The sequence below is a fragment of the Gymnogyps californianus genome, chromosome 1 (assembly GCF_018139145.2).
Source record: "Gymnogyps californianus isolate 813 chromosome 1, ASM1813914v2, whole genome shotgun sequence".
In the NCBI taxonomy this organism is placed as follows: Eukaryota; Metazoa; Chordata; class Aves; order Accipitriformes; family Cathartidae; genus Gymnogyps; species Gymnogyps californianus.
The window spans coordinates 145624581-145646333 of NC_059471.1; the positions used below are offsets into that span (position 1 = coordinate 145624581).

The window sequence follows — 21753 nt, forward strand, 5'->3', positions numbered from 1 at the left end:
CCCGCTGGAGGCGTAGGGCCGCCTCGCTGAGGCGGACGCCCCCTGCGTTTCGGGCCCGCGGCTCGTGTTCGGCTTGCAGGTGACGGATGCTGAAGCGGCCGGTGTAAATGTATCTCCCTGCTGTCGGTTTGGCTTTTTTTTTTTTTTCCTCTCTTAGTGACTTTTTTTTAAGGTGGCTTCTCAGGGTTTTATGGCCTGATGGGGGTTTTCTTACCCGGTTGAACTGCCTTTAAGGTGACACATCTTGCTTGTGCAATTGTTGTTGGTTTTATTCCCTAATTTAGGGGTTCTTGATTTGATAATGCTCTATTGACATCACTTCTTAGAGTTGGCACTGAAGAGGTTTAATTTGGAGGCTGGATAAAAGGTGGGGTAAGAAAGCTTCCAGTGCTGGGACACTGATTTAAATCTGTGCAGGGTGGAAAGTGACGCTGGTTACTAATCTGTCTGTTTTAGGCATGGCCAGTGTGTATCTACTTAGAAGCCTCTTTTTCCCCAGTAGTGGGCTATTTAGAAAAGGCTGTGATGGGACGAATTCACAGGAATTCAGCCGTTTTTACAGTGGGGTAAAACTGCCTGATGGGCAAGATGCTTCCACTTGCCTTTTGTCCCCTGTGGTTTATAAGCTATGAGTTCATGTTTATTCAGTTTCTTAGGAGCTGCATTTTTGAGAAATCAAATGGTAATTCGAGGTCTTTGTTGGCGGTGGTGGTATAGAATCAATTATAAGGTATGCTGAGCTACTTCTTTTAGAGACAGGAGCTAAATTAAAGACTTGTGGAGCTTTAGCAGCATATAGGGAAACTTTCATAGGTAATTTTCATTCTCTTACCACTCCTTGGGTAAGAAAATGGCTTATGCTTTCTGAGCTATCAGCCTAGTGATATTTGTGAGATTTGTGTTTACTGGGGGGAAAAGAAGTAGTGTATTGCATTTACAGTGCGTCTGTTCCATGCCTGCTGATTTTTCTGGATGTCCCTGCTTGCTCTGTACTTTGGGGAGACTAATATTTCCAAATAGGTTTGTGCAAGTGGCAGGTGGTATAAAGACAGAACTGTATAACTTGACTCGTGGGTGACCTGGACACAGCTGAGTTATACCATAATCAACTTCTTTCTGAAGTGTGAGCCTTTAACTTATTTTTAATTATAACCTCTCTGGCAAAGTCAGTGTTTTATTCACACATTCTTTTTTATATGTATTTTCCCCCCATTTATAGGAACACAGTAAAATATTTGTTATGGTAGAATCAGCTTATAGTGAGTGTCCACTGAATTTGTTCCCTTTCACCTTCTCTCAGATTTAGCTCCCATGTATATAATAAATAGTTCGGAATTCAACAAGAGTGAGAGAATATCAAGTTTCTTGAGTTTTGTATTGTTAGCATATAATACAACAAAGAATGTTGTTCAAAAAATTAGCCAATAAATAGAATTCTAAGTTCATGTCACTGATGATCTAATCAAAACCAATCCCCCTACTCTGAACCAAACTACCTTTCTACTTCCTCCTAAAAGATCCTCTAGGTGTTATGGTGGCTGCTTTTCTAAAGGGCACAATATAATTTGTTCACACTTTTCTGTAAAATAGTCTTTGAAGAGATAAAAAAAAAAAAGGTCGAAGGTAGGTGAATGACTGCTCTATATTAGACCATGCCTCTCGCAGAAAATTTATGACTTGCTCAAAATTCAGTTGGTTTCATTTAGAAGGCTGGCAAGCTATAGCCTTAGGAATTGGTTGTGAGTTGGTATCTGTCCCTTTTGCAGAAGGGAAAAAGTGTGTTGTCATCTAGTTGGGCATATTTATATAAGCAGATTAAATGAACCAGTACTTAAACTGTTATATTAACAACTCCTGTATTAATGAAGAATCTCTTGCAGTAAATTTGTTCTAAGTTTAGAAGGATTACTCATGAAATATTTTTTCTTTTTTTTTTTTTTAATTTATTTTATTTTATTCTTAGTGACAGTTGCTTGGTTAAATAAGGTATCCTAAGGATAACATTCTCTAATCTCCAAAATGGCAGCTGTTGCAGGTAATCCAAAATTAGTATTCAATATGTTCATTTTTCTATCTTTTAGCTAACAGACACAATCACCTGATGTTATTGATTGTTATGTATATGAATTTAATGTATGCAGAAAAGAGTTTTCGGGGTCTATGCTATTGTACTTCAGATTTGAAGGAAAAGTTCTTTTACTGGATAACTTTGTTTTTTAGATAAAAACTAAAACAAAAGTAGGTTTGTTGAGGAAATTACTTGGTTTTCAATATTTTGAAAATATGCTTCATATTTTAAGGTACTTTCAACTCTTTCCTGCTGAGTAACAGTGGGCATTTAGAAAGACAAATGTCCCCATTTTGTGCCATTTGTAATGAGGATATCTTTTTCCATATCATACGTTTTTGCTTTCATAAGCAGATTATTGTATCTGCTATGCTTGGACCAAAATCTCTTATTTTGCGGGGCGGGGGGGAGGAAGAAATTTCTTCTTATGCTTTTCTGACCTGGCTCTGAAATAGTGGTACATGCTTGGCATGCTGTGGTATGTGTTAAGTATTCTTTTAAACCCTGGGGATTGTATTCTAGAACACAATCTGTAATTCACACAGATGCATATTAGGATGTAAAGAGGCAAATTCCCACCAAAGATTCACTTATTTAACCCAAGCTTTTGGGGAATATTTGCTTCAGTTTTTTCAGATCTGAAGAATGGCTTGTGTTTGCAAAAGCTTTTGTCCTCTGTGTTCAAACCTTGACGTTCAGCGGATGCTCTGGTTCTGCATAGGAGGGAGATCTGGGTGCATGAAATGTAGCTTTTTGCTAATGTCCCTGTTTCCATCTTCAGAAGACTTTACTTGCTGAGATTAATGTTGCTTCTCACATGTAAATGCTTTCTATTAAAAATGTTTTAATGATGTGCTCACCTTGGAATTGGCTGGAGTACTCATTGTCTTCATTGTAACACTTGCAGCTTTAATATCAGGGCAGATGCAATATGCTTTTCGCTGCTTAACATGCATCTGCAGAAAAGAAAATAATTTCAAGTGTTTCTCTGGAGAGGCACTGCTTTTGAGAAACTGGATTGTGATACATTTTTTTCTCTATTAATCAATGCAGGCAATGAGAGTGTTGCATATCTCTCATACACAGTATTGGAGATGACAACTTACAGTATACCTGTGTATATATGACCTACTAATACAAGAAATACATTGTTAAGCATTGCTAAGTATTTTTACGTGGCATATATAATATTAGATGCTATAATCTTATCAGTGGGCCTGTCAGGCTGTCTGTTTCTCTAGATGCTTTTGGTTTGTGTTTAATTTTGATTGTTCTCAATCAACAAATGAAATGAAGTATCCTTTAAAACTGGGATTAGCAATTTACCGTAGTCTCTATTCTGCCTTCACGTTGCTTTTCCCTTCAGTGCTAGAGGAGGTACTGGTTTCCATTGAAAGTGAGCTGCAGGCAGTGGAGATGCAGATTCAGGAGCTTGTGGATAAACAGCAGGAACTCATTCAAAAGAAGATGAGGGTAAAAAGTCTGATAAAGCAGTCCTCAGGAGACTCGGAGGCAGGCGGAAGTAAAGACACCGAAACCTCAGCCGAGGCATGGAACAAACAAGGTCTGCAGAGTTAAATTAAAATATTCTAACATAGAAGTAAACTAATTCAGTAGGGGAAAAATGTGTTCATATAGAGTTTTATTTGGATAATTGTATTTTCCTATTTCATTTTGTTCAGATGGGTGATCTGCCATCTTAATTACACAGGGTAATGTTTGTACTTAACTCCCTGGACATTCCTAAATACTAATCCGAGTTTTTCTGGGCAGAATTATCACAAGAATGGCCTGTTATAACTACTTTTATTCTTTTCTTGTTGGAAAGTCACAAGGTGGTTTGATTTGCTATAAGAATCCCAGAGTAAATCTGGAAATATTGCAATACTTGTATTCCCTGTTTATTTATGTTCTAAAAATAGTTACTCTGGGTATTTTCAGGATTTGATAATAACAGTCTTGCACTCTCAAAGTTACTTCTCACTGTCTTTGTGTTTCTTCTTGCTTGAGTGGGTAGGATGTTGGTTGTGTCTGCCATGGATTATGTAGCCCCACCGTCCTACCAAGTTAATGCAAATTAGATGGATGCTGACTGCCAAAAGTAACGTAGAATCCATTAGTATGGTAGAGTTAGTCCAAGTGGCAAGTGCCCCGTGGTGGTGTGAGGGCTGCTGTTCTTTTGGAAGTGCTGTCTTTCAAGTTAAACATTAACGGAAGTTGTGGATAGTTGGTGGGTCTTGACCATGTTATGCCTAGCCAAATTCAATTAGATCTTTTTATTATTTTTTTTCCCCTCTTCTTTTATTTCACTTGCAATTTGGAAATGCATTGTTAAATTTTGCCTGTATCTATTGTATGTATTCTCTTTTTTGGCTTTTTTAAAAATGAAAATAATTTTGTAGTCTCACCCATATTTGTCTGTGTTTGAGAAAAGTGTTATGCATATGTAAGAATATTGATACTTTATAATTACAAATTGATGCTATTGAACAAATTGATTTGGTTTTGGGTGACTGTGCCTAATTCTCTCCTCCTGTGCTTTGAAAACTAACATCTTTGCAATCAGATGCTGTGTACATGTTGAATAAGAGCAGTAGCTAAATTTGGTCCCAGTATAAACCTCACTGAAGTCAGTGGGAAGCTTTTCTTGGTTTCAGAGAGCCTGGGATCTTGGCTGTGATCTCTGTAAATTAGGAAGCAATGTCACCTCAAGTCCCAGAGTTAATTCTTGCATTGCATGCGGTGTAGCCTGGAGTTCCCACAGTTTTTCTGCATTTTAATTTTAATAATATGAAAATGGTTAATGCTTCCTGATGCATCTGAAATTTAAGTTTTACAGTATTATCTCTTTAAATGATGCAGTCTTTAGCTCTTTATTGAAGAAAAGAAAAAACTATTATGAGCATGTTGGGGTGATTATTTTGGGGAAGATTAAACTTCCCCCCCCCTTTTTTTAATAAATGTTTATTATCTCTGGAATATATGGAAAAAATGGTAGCCCTGCCTTCATTATACTATTTGTAATCACTGCATTTGTGTGAGGGAAGCATTTGGGCAACTTAGTAGTGAGGCTGTTGTAGGGCTCACTGTCTGGTTTTATTTATTTTCAGGGTGGGCTTCTCATTTCCATTTAATTTTGGACTAATTAGTTAACTTGATCATTAGCACTTTGAAGGTCTTCATCTGCTTGTCAGTTTTTAGCATTAGTTCACATTTAAGTTCAATGAGAGCCTTTAGTCTGGAGGTGGATTGTGTTTACATCTCATAGGGTTTTCAAAGGTCCACCTTAGAAATTAGTTTATACAGACTCGGGTTGTGTGTAGCTTTTTGTGTGCCATTATTGAATCTTTGAACACTTTCCCAGATCTAAAATTGTGTTGCTTCCAGATTTAGTTATTGTATATGTAAATTGCCCGCCCTTCTTATATTTTAACTTGGTTATGAAACGTGTTTGGTTTTTTTCTCCTAACAGATTTTCCATGGTATGAGAAGATAAAAACTGCACTGCAGGGCAAGTTTAAACTCCAGAAGTTTAGGTCCTTGCAACTTGAAACAGTAAATGCTGCAATGGCGGGAAAGGATATATTTCTTGTCATGCCTACAGGTGGTGGAAAGAGCCTTTGCTATCAGTTACCAGCTGTCTGTTCTGATGGTATGTAAGGGAAGAAAAGGTCATATATAAACAATTGGATTTATTTTCTCCCCTTTGTAGTTATTCGGAAAATGAACATTATATTGGTGTCTAATATCACAGTATGGGGAAAAAAGAGCAAAGATATGAGAAAGATTTACTAGAAATATTTGCTTTGCTGTCTTACTTTATTTTCTCTGAAGATGCAATAGCAGCTTTAAAATAGATGTGCCTTTTAGATGTGATTTAGATTTAAATAATTTATCTAGGTTTCTTTCAGTACATTATATTATTGAACACTGAAAGAACTTTTTAAAAGTTTGCCACTTTTTTTTCTTTCCTTCCCTTTTAATTCAATATGCAGATTGTAAATTATTAAAGTATGGATATCTGTTATTTTTCTGTTCCACTCTAAAGTTTTAGCTTCAGATTATTTGGGAGAAACTTTGTGTATTAATTTTTAAAAGTAAATATTCAGTTTTAGTTTTTAAACTTTTTTTGGAAAAATAACCCACCCAATTGCATGGAAGTTTACTTATTTACAAAGACCAAATTTACCAATACCTAGCATTGTTTAGTTGTGTGGTAAATTAGTACCTCATGACACAGATGTGAATCCAACTTTCTTTGTTTTGTATATTAGTTCTTATACTCTGTTTGTTGCAGCTCAGTTGTTTGTCGTCTAGATTCTAAGAGAAAGTGCATGTCACGGGCAGTTGATAAGAAGTATCCCTATGTGACCTAGCACTCGCTTATCAGCTATCTAGGAGGGGAATCTGCTACTGTGTATGAAGCTTAAGCTCATGTTTGGCAGTTCCTTCAGAACAAGGCTGATGCATTAGTAAAAAGTATTAGAGGAGATATTTGTGACATCTGAACTGTTCAGTTTGCACAATGATTGATTGTTACAGGTTTCACACTCGTGATATGTCCTTTGATATCACTTATGGAAGATCAGCTCATGGTTTTGGAACAGCTTGGTATTTCTGCAACTTTATTAAATGCCTCAAGCAGTAAGGTATGTTTAACTGCCAAGTCTTCATGGTTTTTGTGGCATATGTGCCAGCATCTTGCCTCTGTGTATGTTATTTACGAATACTTAATGAATGGCATAGTTTTGTCAGCTAATGCCATTCTGTCAACAGTATCTTGCCAGCTACGTGCTGTGATACAGATAATGTGAATAAGTATCTTGCATTCTTGTTTTAATGACAAGAACACATGCAAGTCAACACCTTTCATGGAATAAATAGATTTCATGGGGCTATTTAGAGGATGTGAAGTACCTTTGGCTGGTGTGTGTTGTAGATTTTTACTCAGTTTCTAGACTTAAAAGAAGATTGGAGTAGGTGATTTTTGTCCACTAGTAACATGTTGACCAGTGCAGGCTTTTACATATAATAATTTATCTTACTTTAGAATGGTAAGCTGTTTGATCCAGAGGCCAAGCAGCAACTTATTTCCCAGTCTGTTGTTAGTCAATTGCTTTTTACAGTGAAATATATTTTCCTGACTACCAGGAGGCCATGGTCATTAACTTGCACATGACACTGGATTTAATAGGTTAGTGGCTTGATGCAGTGTGCCAAACTTGGAGCCCTCTTTGAGGTAGAGCGCTTTGAAAACTCAGTAATAAAGACTACAATTACGTGTAAAAAATTATTTTACACTTGTAGTACCACAGGCATGTTTGGTACATTATCATTTATTGGGAAAATACTGATACCACATGATGAAGCAAAGAGAAATATTCAATAGTTTGCTTTTTCAAAGTTCTGTGACAGATTTTCCAAGTATTAAAATTAACATTTTGTATATAATGGTCTTCTGCAAAGACTTATAGTAGTGGTAAATACTATGTAATAGTTTATCAGTCTCTGTTAATTACCCTTTATGAATTGTTAATAACCCCTTAGGAATCTTAGCACTAAGCAACTTCGGTGTGTTGTCCTAGTTTGTTAGCTCCTGATTTCTCCTTTTGTTTTGAACAGGAACATGTGAAGTGGGTTCATACCGAAATGCTAGACAGAAATTCGCAACTGAAGCTCATTTATGTGACCCCGGAGAAGATTGCAAAAAGCAAAATGTTCATGTCAAAGCTAGAGAAAGCTTATCAAGCAGGGTGTCTTGCTCGCATTGCTGTGGATGAGGTCCATTGCTGTAGTCAATGGGGCCATGACTTCAGGCCTGGTATGCTCATTAGAAATCCAGTTTGCAGTGTTATTCAGGCATCAGTAAATAATGAGTTAGGCCTGACATAAAGCCAGGTGCTTTCTTCATGTGTTAAGTAAATACTTAGTATATGGCAAGTACCTGTGTTAGCTCAAGGACTTCAAATTTAATTCACGAATGACTATATCCTTGTCCAGGAGCTAAGTTCATGCTAATGGGGGCAATTTCAATGTAGATTTTGCTGTCAGTATTCTGAAAAACTCCTAAATCAGTTTACTTTAATTGGAGCTTAATAAAATGAAAGTTTTTAGCTGCCATCTTTAATATGGGCAATACAGTGATCTTTAATCTATTGCTACATGAAAAAGTGTCATTCTGTACACTGCTCCCTCACATTCTGAGTGACAGAGGTAGAGCATTTTGCAAATTCATGAGGTATATTTTAATTGCTTCCAAAGCAAGTTGAAACAAATGCCCTTGACTTGCAGGGAAAGAAAGTGCGCTTCAGTTTGTTTCCTATCTTGTTAGTTGTAGAAGACTGTTACTTACTGGCCACTGTTTCTTTGCCTTTGAAAGAAAACCTGATTTGAAGCACTAGTAACTGTAAAGTCAACCTTTGCAGTTTTGTTAAAAAGTGGTGTCTGAGCAAAGAGCCCTGCCAGTTAAACAGGCAATGTGGAATTTGGATATGTACCTCTGGCTGCATTTCTGTTCTAAGGCAGCAAGTGATTGTCAGCACTGAGCCTTTAAAATCTTTCCTTAATACAGTCTGGTCTATGTATCTAAATTCCACATTGCTTGTTTATTAGCAAATCTGTGTTTACTGAAAAGCTGTTTGTAAAAACAGACTTGCAAAATAACCTGAATGTTGGTTAATGCAATGCCATTTATATTTTTCTAGCTTTTTAAGAACTTATATTTCAATATGTTTTGCCTTCTGAATTGTGATTGCTTTTATAAAATTCAATTAGAAGAGAAAGCGTCTATTTTGATAAGTGCAACCTTTTTATTACTTCATTTGGATGTATAAATTAGTTCTGTGGTAAATGGATCAGTAATAACATTTATTGCAGTATTACCCTATTGAATGCTATCTACATTAATATCTTTTTTAACTTTGAATCTATGGTATGAGAAATCTTTTCTTTCCCCTTTTTGTTTTCTTGCTTAGACTATAAGTCTCTTGGTATCTTGAAAAGACAGTTTCCCAATGCTCCCTTGATTGGATTGACAGCAACTGCTACAAATCATGTTTTAAAGGATGCTCAGAAAATTTTGCATGTTCAGAAGTGCATTACCTTTACTGCATCTTTCAACCGGCCCAATCTTTACTATGAGGTATGTCTTATTACCTGTTTGTTTCACTGCATCGCAGTGAAAACATCATATTATCTTCTGTAAGTTACAGTTGATGAATTTTAGAATAGATTTTCAACTATACATTTTAATAATAAATGGCTTTTGAACTGAATGATGGTGTTCTTTCATGACTTCATCTTGCTGAACTTGCTGTCATCTGCAGAGGAACTTGGGCTGCTCTGTCTTTGTGAGCAAGGCTTAGCAGATAGGACTGTGTACAGGGGAGAGGTAGGTAGCAGGCTCAGACTGCTTCCAAATTGTTGGAAGATATGTCATGTGATTGCAAAAAGTTGTGAATTATTGTGTTGTACTGTATTTTCAGTTTGACCACAGCTGCTTTTATTGTTCTTCATGGAAAAACTTATGTGCCTTTTTGTCTACGGACTTTCGAGATGTAATCTGACTGCACAAAGAGGATCGAGTAATTTTGGTTAAATGGCAGAATAGTTGTGTTTATTTTACTGGAATAAGTAGAATAATAGGATTGTTTGACAGATTGCCCACTTGAAGAACTCTCTGGCATGTGTTTATTATATTTTTGAGGTTCGACATAAGCCTTCAAATAATGAAGATTTCATTGAGGACATAGTTAAGATCATTAATGGAAGATACAAAGGACTCTCAGGTAAAAAGTGTTAAAAAAAAAAGGCAAAAAAACTCAAAAAAAAAAGAGCATGTTATATTTTATAATCTTCAGCATTACAGGGATGTTTTCAAGTAATGCTGAAACGTGTAGAGAAATTCTACCTTCACCATACATTAGACATCCAGCATTAGAAGAAATGAAATTTAATAAGATCCATGCCTTGAATAATCACTCTTTTCATTCATTAGTGTTTAAATGTCTTTACAGTTTACTTATATCTTCTGAAGTGTTGAAATATAATGTTGATGTATATAGAACAATGTTTACATAGATAAGAATAATAGCAATTTTTAAGATTGTAAAAACAAGGCTCAAAAAAGGCTATCTCTATGTTCTTAAATCATGTGTATGTCATTTAGTATCTATGTGTCAGGGTATTTACTATCTTTAACACTTCTTTTTCATATTTGATCATAAGATTCATGTATTATTCAGTGGCCAGAATGGGTGTGTGATGGGATGAATTGCGCTTTTGTGATGAAAGCAGAACTGTAAAAGTTGGACTTTGTATAATCAATAAATTATGTAGCGCAAATAAAGAGGAGAGCCGTATTACAAAGGCAACAGAATCCAATTTTCTGGAGCAGCAGTCTGTCCCTGTGTCTGCTGTGGAACTCTGTGGCTGTGATGAGCAGCTCCCTGAGTACAAACTGTGCTAAGATGATCACAGATCGCGTGGCTTTGTGTGTAATCCTTGACTTAGCCCAGACTGACTAATGACAAAAAGCAGATTTATCTGAAACCTCAGGTGAGATGTCATAGATGTCATAAGAACAACACCCCTTTACATAAGCATTAATAACCATTTTCCTCCTTGAACATTAATAGAATACTTCCATGATTATGTGGATTGGCACCCATATTTTCTCTTTAGCCTACAAGTGAAAGCTGATAATTGAAGTTCCCTTCATGGCTACCAATACTGCAGACTGAATAGGCACAAAGATTGTTTATGGGTTTTTATTTATTTGTTTTTAAGTTAATAAAACTTTCAAAGTTGTTTTTAAGTATTGGGGATTGTTTGTTTTTTTCCAGACATTACAATAAGGCATCTTTCACTTTTGTGCAGGAATTGTTTACTGTTTTTCTCAGAAGGATTCTGAGCAAGTTACCGTGAGTTTGCAGAAACTGGGAATCAAGGCAGGGACTTACCATGCAAACATGGATGCTAAATATAAGACCAAAGTTCATAAAGGATGGGCAGCAAATCAAATCCAGGTTAAGTAGATACTTTTCATAGACTTATGTCTCATTTAAACAAATTGTGTTTTGGTACATTGATGGGTTCTTAATCTTTTTTCAGATTGTAGTGGCGACTGTTGCTTTTGGCATGGGAATTGATAAACCTGATGTGAGGTTTGTAATTCATCATTCTATGAGCAAATCCATGGAGAACTACTACCAGGAGAGTGGACGTGCAGGTATTGTAGGAAACGGCTTTTGCAAAGTCACCATTTACATCCGTGAAACCAATAAAATTGTACTTTAATTTCAGCCATTTGTGCAAAGTGTCTTGTCTTTGAGACAGGTTCCCAGGTGTATAATGCCACTCTGCCTCTGTAAAGAGGCTTTAAGGCAAATATAAACTACATTCATAATCTCAGACCTCTGTACTGCAGTGTAGCAAAGAATAACTGGGTACCTAGCCCTTTACTCAGCATTTTTTTAATTACTTTATTTTTCTGACATCTGCGGCTTACCAGAATAATTTCATAACATGACATTGACTGATCAGATATATGTTACAGAAAGGATTTTTTTTTCCCCCCCCCTTTGCATAACAACTGGGATGTGTGATTTGTTCAGATTGTTTCTAGATGATGTCTAATCGCTGTATGAATTTCACTGGCCACAGAAATACAAGTAGAATGAGGAGTCTGAAGCAGGGAATTTTAAGGACTGATCAATGTATAGTGGCACTAAATAGCTGTTATGGCTAAAAAAAAGTTTTGTGGTGTTTTGGTTTGGTTTGGTTTTTTTTGACCTTGTGCTTTATTACTTTTTCAAAGACAGATTTGAATCTACGTGGAGGAAAGCTTTTTAAGGACGCTGAGGGGCAATTGGTTGAGATTTTAACTATGCCTGTGTGATAGAAATTGGCCTTAATGCTGGCCTAAGAAATCCAACAGTCATCAAAGTTTGTGGGAGTTTGCATCTGCTTACGCTAGAACCTGGTTACTTCCAGATAGTGCTGGAGGTAACAGGCAGTATAAATATTGAAGTTGTGAGACAAGGGCCGTATAGGTGCTGAAATAGTTGTTTCACAATGTTTATCAGCTTGGGATGATTAAAGCAAGCTTTTGTGTTTCTTTTTCATAACTCGACTTAAATGAGATTCTTCTGGGGAGGGATTAATTAAGCACTGCTACTCATTTGCCTGAACATAATGCTTAGCTTATGAAACCTTCCTTTTTCCCCTTGACTGCCCATCCAAGTGAAGTAGTTCCTTTCTGTTATATGTTACACTTCTAAAAAAGTTCAGGTTTTTTATGCTTTTTCTGCTCTCTGAATCTTGTAAACAGCAGGAGAGCACCCATCAGCACATCATTGAGAGGGGTGGGCAACAGGAAGGAAAAGATGACTTAAGTTCAGCTATGGAAGGCACAGTTGGTTTTAAATGGAATATTTTGTTAAATCATACCTAATTCTCTCTTTATTTATTACCCTTAATACCGAATAAGGTATTTGAAGCTCACAATGTCTTTTAATCAAATAAGAATTAGGCTTCAAGATGTATTTGGCTAGGATTTTCCAAGAGGTTTTAGGGTGAGAAAATAGTGATTTCACTGGCTTTTTGTATGACACTGATATTTTATTTTAGTTGTTAAAAATCAAAATCTTCATTGTGTAGTATTTTCAGTTTGCTTGATTCTGTAGTTGTAGAAGACCATTCTAAATCTATTTTATTTCTAGTCTGTATCGTGCTGTGTTCTGTTGGCTGATATGTTATGCTTGATATTCTGTTACAGTCATGCACTCTCTATATAGGGGCTGCAGAAGCCCATGCAGGTAAGAGTGGAATTTGTACCAGAAAATGCTATGCTTAAAATAAATCTCTTCTAAATTTTTTGTTTGTTTTAATGCATTGCAGGTAGAGATGACCAAAAAGCTGACTGCATTTTGTATTATGGTTTTGGAGATATCTTCAGAATCAGCTCAATGGTAGTGATGGAAAATGTAGGGCAAGAGAAGCTGTATGATATGGTGTCTTACTGCCAGAATATGAACAAGTAAGTTACTGTGGTGGCTTGGTTGCTTAGTTTTTAAATAGGCTAATTTTGTTGGGTTTTTTAGAGGGCATTTGAAAAAAAAAACAAAACCCAAACAAAATCACCCACAAAAGCAACAACAACAAAACAAAAAAAACCCCACCACACTATAGAAACACTACTATTGTAACAGAGTCTTGAGTTTGGAGTTTGTGGTTTGGCTGCTCAGTACGTGTACTCTTTACATAACTGAATGTTGGTGTGTTGCTTGCCAGCTTCAGGATAAAGTTCTGGAGGCAGGTATGTTGAGGTGAAATATCTGTCAACAAACACTGTTTGAATTTCAAATCCCATTCAGAGCGAAAACTGGAATGCTTTGGGTTTTACTCTAAGGTATCAGTGTTTAATGGCCATACAGGAATCCACATGTGTTTAATGCTTCATTTGCTATACTGAGCTATATGGAATACTTCATGGAAAACACTCTGTGTTGTGGACAACTCGTGCATTGAGTATAGCCTTTGTTGGCCTCAGTCTAAGAATTAGTTCATATTCTTATGATTTTTCATTCTATTGAAGTTGCAGATTATACTTACTTTTCTGCTTTAACCAAACTGTTCCTACAGTGGTGTTTACTGTTACTGAAAGCTGCTAGTTACTCCTATTAGCATAACTGACAGGGAATACTGTGTTGCAGTGTGTGTTTTCTGATTTTTCCTGAGATAATTCTTCATGATTGTTTTGAGATATGAGCTGACCCAAGGGACCTTCTTTTTGCCACTTTCATGATTTACAGCACAGGTGTATACACGTATGTTCTATAGTCCCTCTTTGCTCTCTGTTCTTTCAGATGTCGCCGGGTCCTCATAGCCCATCATTTTGATGAAGTATGGGATTCTGCAAACTGCAACAGAATGTGTGATAACTGCTGTAGAGAGAACTGTAAGTAAATTGTTTTCATAACCAAGGACAGAGAACATGGAGAAGGTGGGCTTGAAGAAATACCTTGTTTAGACAAACTGTGAGCAACTTCTGTAAAGCATGCTCGTAATACTGCCTGTTTCGAAGGTGCAAATTTTGTTATGAACATCAGTTTTCGGTGGCTTAGTGTTGCCAAATTCAGGGTGTTTAGCAGGACGCTTCCTGGTTTGGCTTTTTGCCTGAGACCAAACACTTTGGTATCTTTCAGGCTCAGCTGTTCTTCTGTTCCCAAAAGTGAAGCTGGGGCAAGGGGGAGATTGGCTTACCTGTTTTAAAAAGATTCTGGTATGTGTCAGGTTTTGTTTCAGGATTCCTTTGGGTGTGAAAGCTTTATTTTGAGAAGGAGCTTCTTGCTCTCTGCATGGCAAACTGTTCACACTCAGGCTCTGAGAAGGCACAGTTTGCACATGTCCTTTTACAACTTGCCTGGTAAAATCTGAGGATTTCAGTGCTGCATGCTCATGAGACCTGCCTGTGTCAGGACTGTGCATGGCAGTTGTGCAGAACAACTGAGCATGCTAATTTAGGATTTTGCTGTGTGTTAGCCCTAACAGGATAATGTCTGTCTAGTGTGTGCTCTTCCTTTGGAAGAAAGTTGGGATCATAAGAGGGAAGGCATATGGGCCAGACATAGAGGGAACTTGGGAGACAAGCTGAAACAAGACCTGCTGCATGGTAAAGGAGGATGGTTTCAGTAGAACGCAGTTCTGGGACATAAGTTCTTTTGCTGCTTTGCCCACAAACAGCCTGGGCAGTGTTGGGTAGCTAGTTTAATAAGTCTCTGAAGATGCACAAAGTATTTGTTGCTGCACTTACTGAGAGCTGTGGTTTAGACATAGGAAATCCCATACAAACCTAGAAAGCTCTGAAAAGAGTGCTGAGAAAAAGTTGGTCTTGGGCATCTCTCTTGGACACACAAAATCACCTTAAATTTCTTTGAGTACCAGGTGAATTCTTGTAATATGTGGAAAATACCATCTCTTCATACCACATATCTGTTGCGAAGCATTTGGATAATGTAGTGATCAACACTTGAAAAACTTACGAACAACTCTGTATTCGAAGCTGTTCTTGTAACTAGACTTTATTTCCCTGTACATTTTTGGGGGCTAAAGTAGACAAAACAAAGATATTTAACTTTTTTTTCTTTATACAGTTAATTATATCTATATAATAAAACTGTTTTGCAAAATCATGCAAGTAAAAATGTCTTGTTATCTTCTCGTTGGAAATGGGGCTTAGTTGAAATTTATACTAGGATCAGAGGTTGAGAAGAGTATGGAGCTGGCTTGTACCCAAGACTTATAGGAGCCATGTGATGAAATATAGTTGAAATATGTCCTGTTTACGGCTGGTTTACCTGCAGGGCTTTTTGATCTATAAGCAAGGTCTGAGGAAACCTATCAGTAGTACTAGTTTTTCACTACTTAATTCTTTGTATTGGAGGAGGCAGTTGGGGTAATTCTATGCCATGATCTGATCATGCAGTAGAAGCATGATCATTGTGTACTACATGGATGTGTTAGTGCTCAGAATAATTATTCATGATGAAGCTAACTTGTATAATGAAATTAATACTTTTTTTCCTGTCTCATTTTGTCTGTGTCTTGAGAGAAGAAATGTCTCCCTTACATTCTTCCATTCCTTGTTATTCTCTAATCTTTCCATAATAAATATTATGGGTGAGGAAAAGGAATCCAGCTGCAGAGTAACATAGTAGCTACCTTACAAATTTTATGCTTTGTAAATGCTTCTTTGAAATAATTTGTGTGGTTTGTAACATTAAATACATGTGAAAATGTTTGCAGGATTGGAGTTTAATAATGAAGTAGAAAGATAAATGTAAGTTTGAGGACAAATATAGCCTAATTTGACAGAGAGAAAGCTACAGGTTTATTTGTTAAGTTATAGTTTAAAAACAAAACAAAAAAAGCATTGCTGTTATACAGCACATAGATATATATTTATAGATATATATCTATCAATATCTAAAAGTGCATATATATGTATACACCTAATGTATATATGGATACTATCTAACTATCAATAACTTGCTATTTAAATATTACTTCACTTTTATTTGTAGCGTGTGAGAAAATGGATATAACAGGATACTGCAGGGATCTAATCAAGATACTTGAGCAAGCTGAAAACATGAGTGAGAAACTCACCCCACTGAAATTAATCGATGCGTGGTCTGGGAAAGGTGTATCAAAATTGAGGGTGGCTGAAGTTACTCCACCAAAGCACCCTCGAGAGGAACTGGAGAGAATTATTGCCCATTTACTGCTGCAGCAGTATCTGAAGTATGTAAGATGACCACTTCTTTTTTTTAACATTTAGTAGTCATTTTTCTTTACTCTTGTGTTATTTCTGTATAGTATTAATGGATACATTCTGTAGTCTCATTTTTAGCCTTTATTTCAGATGCATTTAATGTATTTAAAAAAAACTCAGAAGATTATATTTCTACTTCAGAATGTTAGAAGTTGGAGGAACATTTGAAATGCTGCATCTCTTGCAATTTTAAAAAGCTGGGGTCTTCTGTATTCAGGTTGAACCTTCAAATCTGCAGCAGGCTTCATTTTGGAGAAGTCTGCTGTTTATATGGAGTCTCATTTATATTCCATGATAAGCAAAGCAAATGGGGTTGCCCAGATGAAGTCTAAGTCAGGACAGGCTGGCTAATGTGGAAAGTGGTACTCAGAAATTTTAAGAAAGCATAGTGAAAATAACAACAGTGCTTCTCTTGTAACCTGGCTGTCTGTGTGGTATGTGTTTTGTCTTTTCATATAGTTTTAGAAGTTCCAAGAATATGTACAAATCAAATATTTAATCCCTTTATTTTTGTCTTAAATTTTTTTTGGCATCTGTTTGTACAGCTGACTTTTTATACTCTTAAGAGGGTGAGCAGATGACTTATTACATCTTTTTTTCCTCATTTTCCTCCATGTATTCCAACAGATTGACGTACGTGTGTGTGTTGTGTGTGTGTGTGTGTGCGTGCCACTGTGTATGTGTGTTAAGTGTTGACCAGACTCGCTCTGAATTAACTGACTGTCCACTTGAATAGATAAAGCAGTATCAAGCTGCTATTTGGAACATCCATCAGAAGGGTTAACGTGTCTCATTTTCCCCCTGCATGGTCTAGCCTGTCTTTGTCTCCAGCCTTCCCTTATAACACTGATTTAATTTATGCAGGGAAGATTTCAGCTTCACAGCATTCGCTACAATATCCTACCTGAAGATAGGACCAAAAGCAGGTCTGCTGAAAAACGAGGCACACGTCATAACTATAGAAGGGATAACAAACCAGAACAGTGTTTACAAGGTATTTATATCTGTACTGACTTGCTATATAGATATCTTTTCCATTATAGTTTAATATTTTTATATCTGCTCAATATATTTTTCATAGTAATGCAATCAACAGGATTTAAAATAGACCTCCTAAGTATCTTCTCTCTTGTGTGGGAATACTGAAAAAGAAGGAAAACAATGTTAGAATTTTAATAGAATTGTTTATAACTTACAGGACAAACCATCTCAATCCTGGAATTCAAAAGGAAGCAGAGAAAATGCTCAAACTACTTCAAAGACTGTCCAAGATTCAGTGGTGAAGAAGTCACTGGAACGTAAACGGCCTAACTGTGGTTCTACCTTAAAAGCAAAGAAGCTTAAGCTTCAGGCAGGTGGAGATGACCAACTAGTAGTTCTTGACTGAGTTTCACAGACTACATTTAGGATCTAATCATGTTTGCTTCTCCATGGACAATGCAGTATGTAAGTTCAGTTTGTGTTTTAGTAATGGTATTTTTTGTGCATTTTTTTTAAATAAAAAACAAACTGGGAAACAAGTATCTTTAAAACCCTCAAATCTAGAAAAAGCCTAGTAGTCAAGGGAAAAATGCTTCATGTCAAAATAATGGAGTGTATCTTATGATGCAGTAATGATGACAAAATGTAAATAGTTACCGTGTTGCCTTTTTAACTCTTTTGGAAGTGTAGTGTACAGTAACACTATTGCAGAATCTTGCAGGCTGGAAGGGACTTCCAGAGATCATCTAGTCCAGCCTCCTGCTCAGAGTAGGTCCAGTTGGAAGAGGGTGCTCAGGGCTGTGTCCAGTTAAGTTTTGACCGTCCTCAAGGATGGAGATTCCACAACCCCTCTCAGCACCTGTTCCAGTGTTTGACCACCTTCATGACTAAAAAAAGAAAAAAGGACATTTCTTAGCGCTAATTGCTATTTCCTGTGTTGCAGCTTGTCTGTTGCCTCTTGTCCTACCACTGTGCTCTTCTGAGAAGAGTCTGGCCCCATTGCTGCTATGGTCTTCCATTAGGTAGTTGAAGACAACACCAAGATCACAACAATCACTCCCCCTCCCTCCCGGCTGTCTTCTTTTTTAATCTGGAAGAAATCTAGTTTTCTGTTTCTCCTCTCTGAGCCCCTGCTTCTCCTCTCTGAGCACCTAGGCAGCTTGGTAGCCCTCTGCTAGACTCAATCCAGTGTATCAGTATGTTTCTTTTACTGGGAAGTGCAGAACTTAACCCAGCACTCTAGCTGTAATCTCACAAGTGCTGAATACCCAGAAAGAGTCTTTCCCCCAAATTGCTGGTTACGTTCTTGCTAATATAGTCTACTATGCAGTTGTCTGTGCTGCGGAGGCACACTGCTGATTCATGTTCAGCTTGTTATCTACCGGAACCTGGGTCCTTTTCTGCAAAGCTACTTTCTAACTAGTCCCACCCCAGCCTGTACTGTTGCATGGTGTTACTCCATTCCAGGTGCAGGACTTTGCTTTTACCTTAGAGGTCCTCCTCAGCCCATGTATCCAGCCTGTCTAGGTCCTTCTGAATAGCAGCCGTGCCCTCCAGTGTATCAACAGCGCTCCCAACCTTGGTATCATCTGCAGACTGGCTGGAGCACACTTCGTCCCTGTAGCTAGATTGTTAGTGAAGACTCTAAATTGTATTGGCCCCAGTATTGATCTGTGAGTGCTGCTACTAGTAAATGGCCACCAGTTGGACTTTGTACCACAGATCCCAACTCTTTGAACCAGGTGGTCCAGACAACTTTCTACCTACCTTGTTGTATGTTTATCCAGTCTATATCTCACTGATATTTTTAGCTGTAAGGAAATTATAGGAGATCATGTCAAAAGCCTTGCTAAAGTCAAGCTATACAACACCCATTGCTACCCCCTTAGTCACACCGGCAGTTATCTCAGTCGGTCTGGTTGATCAGGTATGCTTTGCTTCTGGTAGATCTAGCTGGCTGTTCCCAATCACCTCCATGTGTCTGAAAATGTCTTCTGGGAGTATATGCTCCTTAAGTTTTCTGGGGGCTGAGGTGTAGCTGACTGGCATGTAACCCCTTAGACCCTCCTTTTTGAAGACTGATGAGATATTTGCCTTTTCCCGGTCGTCAGGAACCTCCCCCAGTCTCTGAGTCCTTTCTGAAATGACAGCAGTCTTGCACTGACCTCCACTAGCTTCCTCAGCATCCCTCAGTGCAGCCCAACCAGTCCTGTGGATTTCTGTATGGCCAATTGGCTTAAGTGATCTGTAACTCCACCTTCCTCTACTGCTTTACTCCCACGGACTGTTAGTAGGCTTGGGGACGTGGGAGTTCTGAGGGAAAACCTTACCAATGAAAATGAGGTAAAAAAAGCAAGTGCCTCAGTCTTTTCCATGTCCTGTGTCACTAGTTTCCCTACCCCTCTGAGCAGTGTGACCATACTTTCCTTACCCTTCCTTTTGCTGCTAAGGTACTTACTTACAGAAGCTCTTCTTACTGCTTTTCGCATCCTTTGCTAGTTCCACCTCCAGCTGAGCTCCTACGTTTCTAACTAACTCGCTCCCTGCATGCTCAGGCAATGTTTCTATTTGTTCTGGATATCTTGTGCCTTCTGCCTCCTTTTGTGTTTGAGCTAGCTGAGGAGTTCTCTGTTCACCCATGCTGGCCTTCTGCCATGCTTGCTCAACCTTTTGCACATAGGAATAGACTATTTGTGTTTTGAGGAGGCTGTGGTTTGGAAATCAAGCAGCTCTTCTTGAGCCCCTTTGCCTTCTGGGGCAGTCTCCCTGGGATCCTGACAAGCAAATCCCAGAACAAGCTGAAATCTGCTCTCCTGAGGTCCAGGGTAGTGGTTCTACTATGTCTTCCTCACTTCTCTGTCGAGTTTAAAATTCTGAATCACACAGTCACTGAGCAACATCTGGGATCTGGGCACCTAGTAAGAAACAAACCTGTCAATGTCTCCAAGTCAGGTTGGCAATGAGGGCCTCTGTCCCCCACAGGAGGGATTCTCTGGTAACTCTCATCTTCCTTTTCTTCATTGTGTGAACACCTGGCTCAGGTTCAGCTGGCATCAGTGCATCCCTTGGTGGAGTTCATCATCCTCATCTTTCTCAGGGCACTGTACCTACTCTGCAACAGCAGAGCTGCAGGTGGAGAAGGAGCCCTTGTGTGTTGCTGGAAGCAAGAGGTTTCCAGCCTTCCCTCCTGTGGGAGTCTCCATCCACTGCTCCTCTGAGGGTAGTCTCAAGGTTTTCCCTCCTTTGCAGCACAGGACTCGGGTGGTCCTCAGCTCTGCAGTGTCTCTGTGAAGACCTTGTCACCTCCTGTTTCTCCTGGCTGCTACACAGGCAGCTCACCTCCTCCTGCAGCTCCTTCACCCAGCAGCTCAGCACTGCAACCAGAGCACAGCTGCCACCGGTGAGGCTGCTGTTGCCAGCGCCAGGGAGAGACATCAGACACCTGGAGACCTGGCTGCTGCAGCATCCTTCCTCTGGAGCCATGTGTGGGTCAAAGCCTCTGCTGTGCCAGGTGTGGTTGTTCCAGCCCGCGTGGACATTGCCATCACTGCAGTTTTGAGCAGAGAGATGTGGCCCATTTCTGTAATATCTACACCTACTACAGCATATTTGAGTACTTGAGTGTACTGTATAGAAGAATTTCAACAGGGCATTGTTACAACATTGTACTGCTTCTGACTTGTAGAGATTTTTGTGAAATACTGTATGTATTTATCCCTTTAAAATACATCTGTTGCTCTTAGAACTGGATTTCTATAGCTTGTTCTTCAAACACAAAATTACCACTTCTAAATTACCAATTTAGTACCTAAATTTATGTTTAAAAACAAGACAACTTTTCTTGATCTCAGCTCTTCCCCTTGTAAAAGTTATACTTTATTTGGGAAATACAGAAAAAACATCACTCAAGAAATACTTCTCTCTCCTCTTTTTTCCCCTCCTTCCCCTGTTGAATTGGCTTATATTCCAACTACAGATCTGTATTCTAATAGAAGTGAATCTGGTTGTCCTAAGAAGTATTCTTCTGCTCTACAAGCACTAGAACATGACTGCATTGAAAGTTGCGTACTTTAAGCCCTAAGCGTGGGCTACATTAAACTTAATATTTGGGAAGTTTCTGAATTCTAGTCTCTTAACTTTGCTACTCCATGTATCCATTTGCTTATGCTCCTGTTGTTGTGGAAAAGAGAGAGCAGCTATAGGAGAGTATCGCTGCTTGCCTGTGGCTTAAAGTAGCATGTCTCCACCATTTTAGAGAGCAACCTGTCTCTTTTGACTCACCTATGATTCCTTTCACATAACATCTTGGTTCTGTCAAGGTAAGAGAGAGCCAGTGCTTACTGCTGCAGATGTTCTCACATTACCTCAT

The 21753-nt window shown here is 38.2% G+C and overlaps 1 protein-coding gene across 4 annotated transcripts; it reads left to right on the plus strand.

The window, feature by feature from the left end:
• The first annotated feature begins 37 nt into the window (after positions 1 to 37).
• Positions 38 to 21456, plus strand: RECQL (RecQ like helicase). Of its 4 annotated transcripts, none has more exons than XR_007768178.1 (16): positions 38 to 79; positions 1964 to 2035; positions 3435 to 3632; positions 5541 to 5720; positions 6611 to 6717; positions 7691 to 7889; positions 9043 to 9209; positions 9774 to 9855; positions 10946 to 11094; positions 11180 to 11297; positions 12968 to 13106; positions 13936 to 14027; positions 16153 to 16372; positions 17268 to 17397; positions 17602 to 17849; positions 20426 to 21456. XR_007768178.1 is itself a non-coding variant. In XM_050914901.1 (15 exons), the coding sequence occupies exons 2-15, from the start codon at positions 2020 to 2022 to the stop codon at positions 17788 to 17790; spliced, it is 1986 nt and encodes a 661-aa protein (XP_050770858.1). In that variant the 5' UTR covers positions 38 to 79; positions 1964 to 2019; the 3' UTR covers positions 17791 to 19869. The 4 variants fall into 4 exon arrangements, 1 of the variants encoding a protein (XP_050770858.1); XR_007768179.1 differs by having other exon boundaries at positions 20634 to 21456; XR_007768180.1 differs by having other exon boundaries at positions 20639 to 21456.
• Positions 21457 to 21753: the final 297 nt, after the last annotated feature.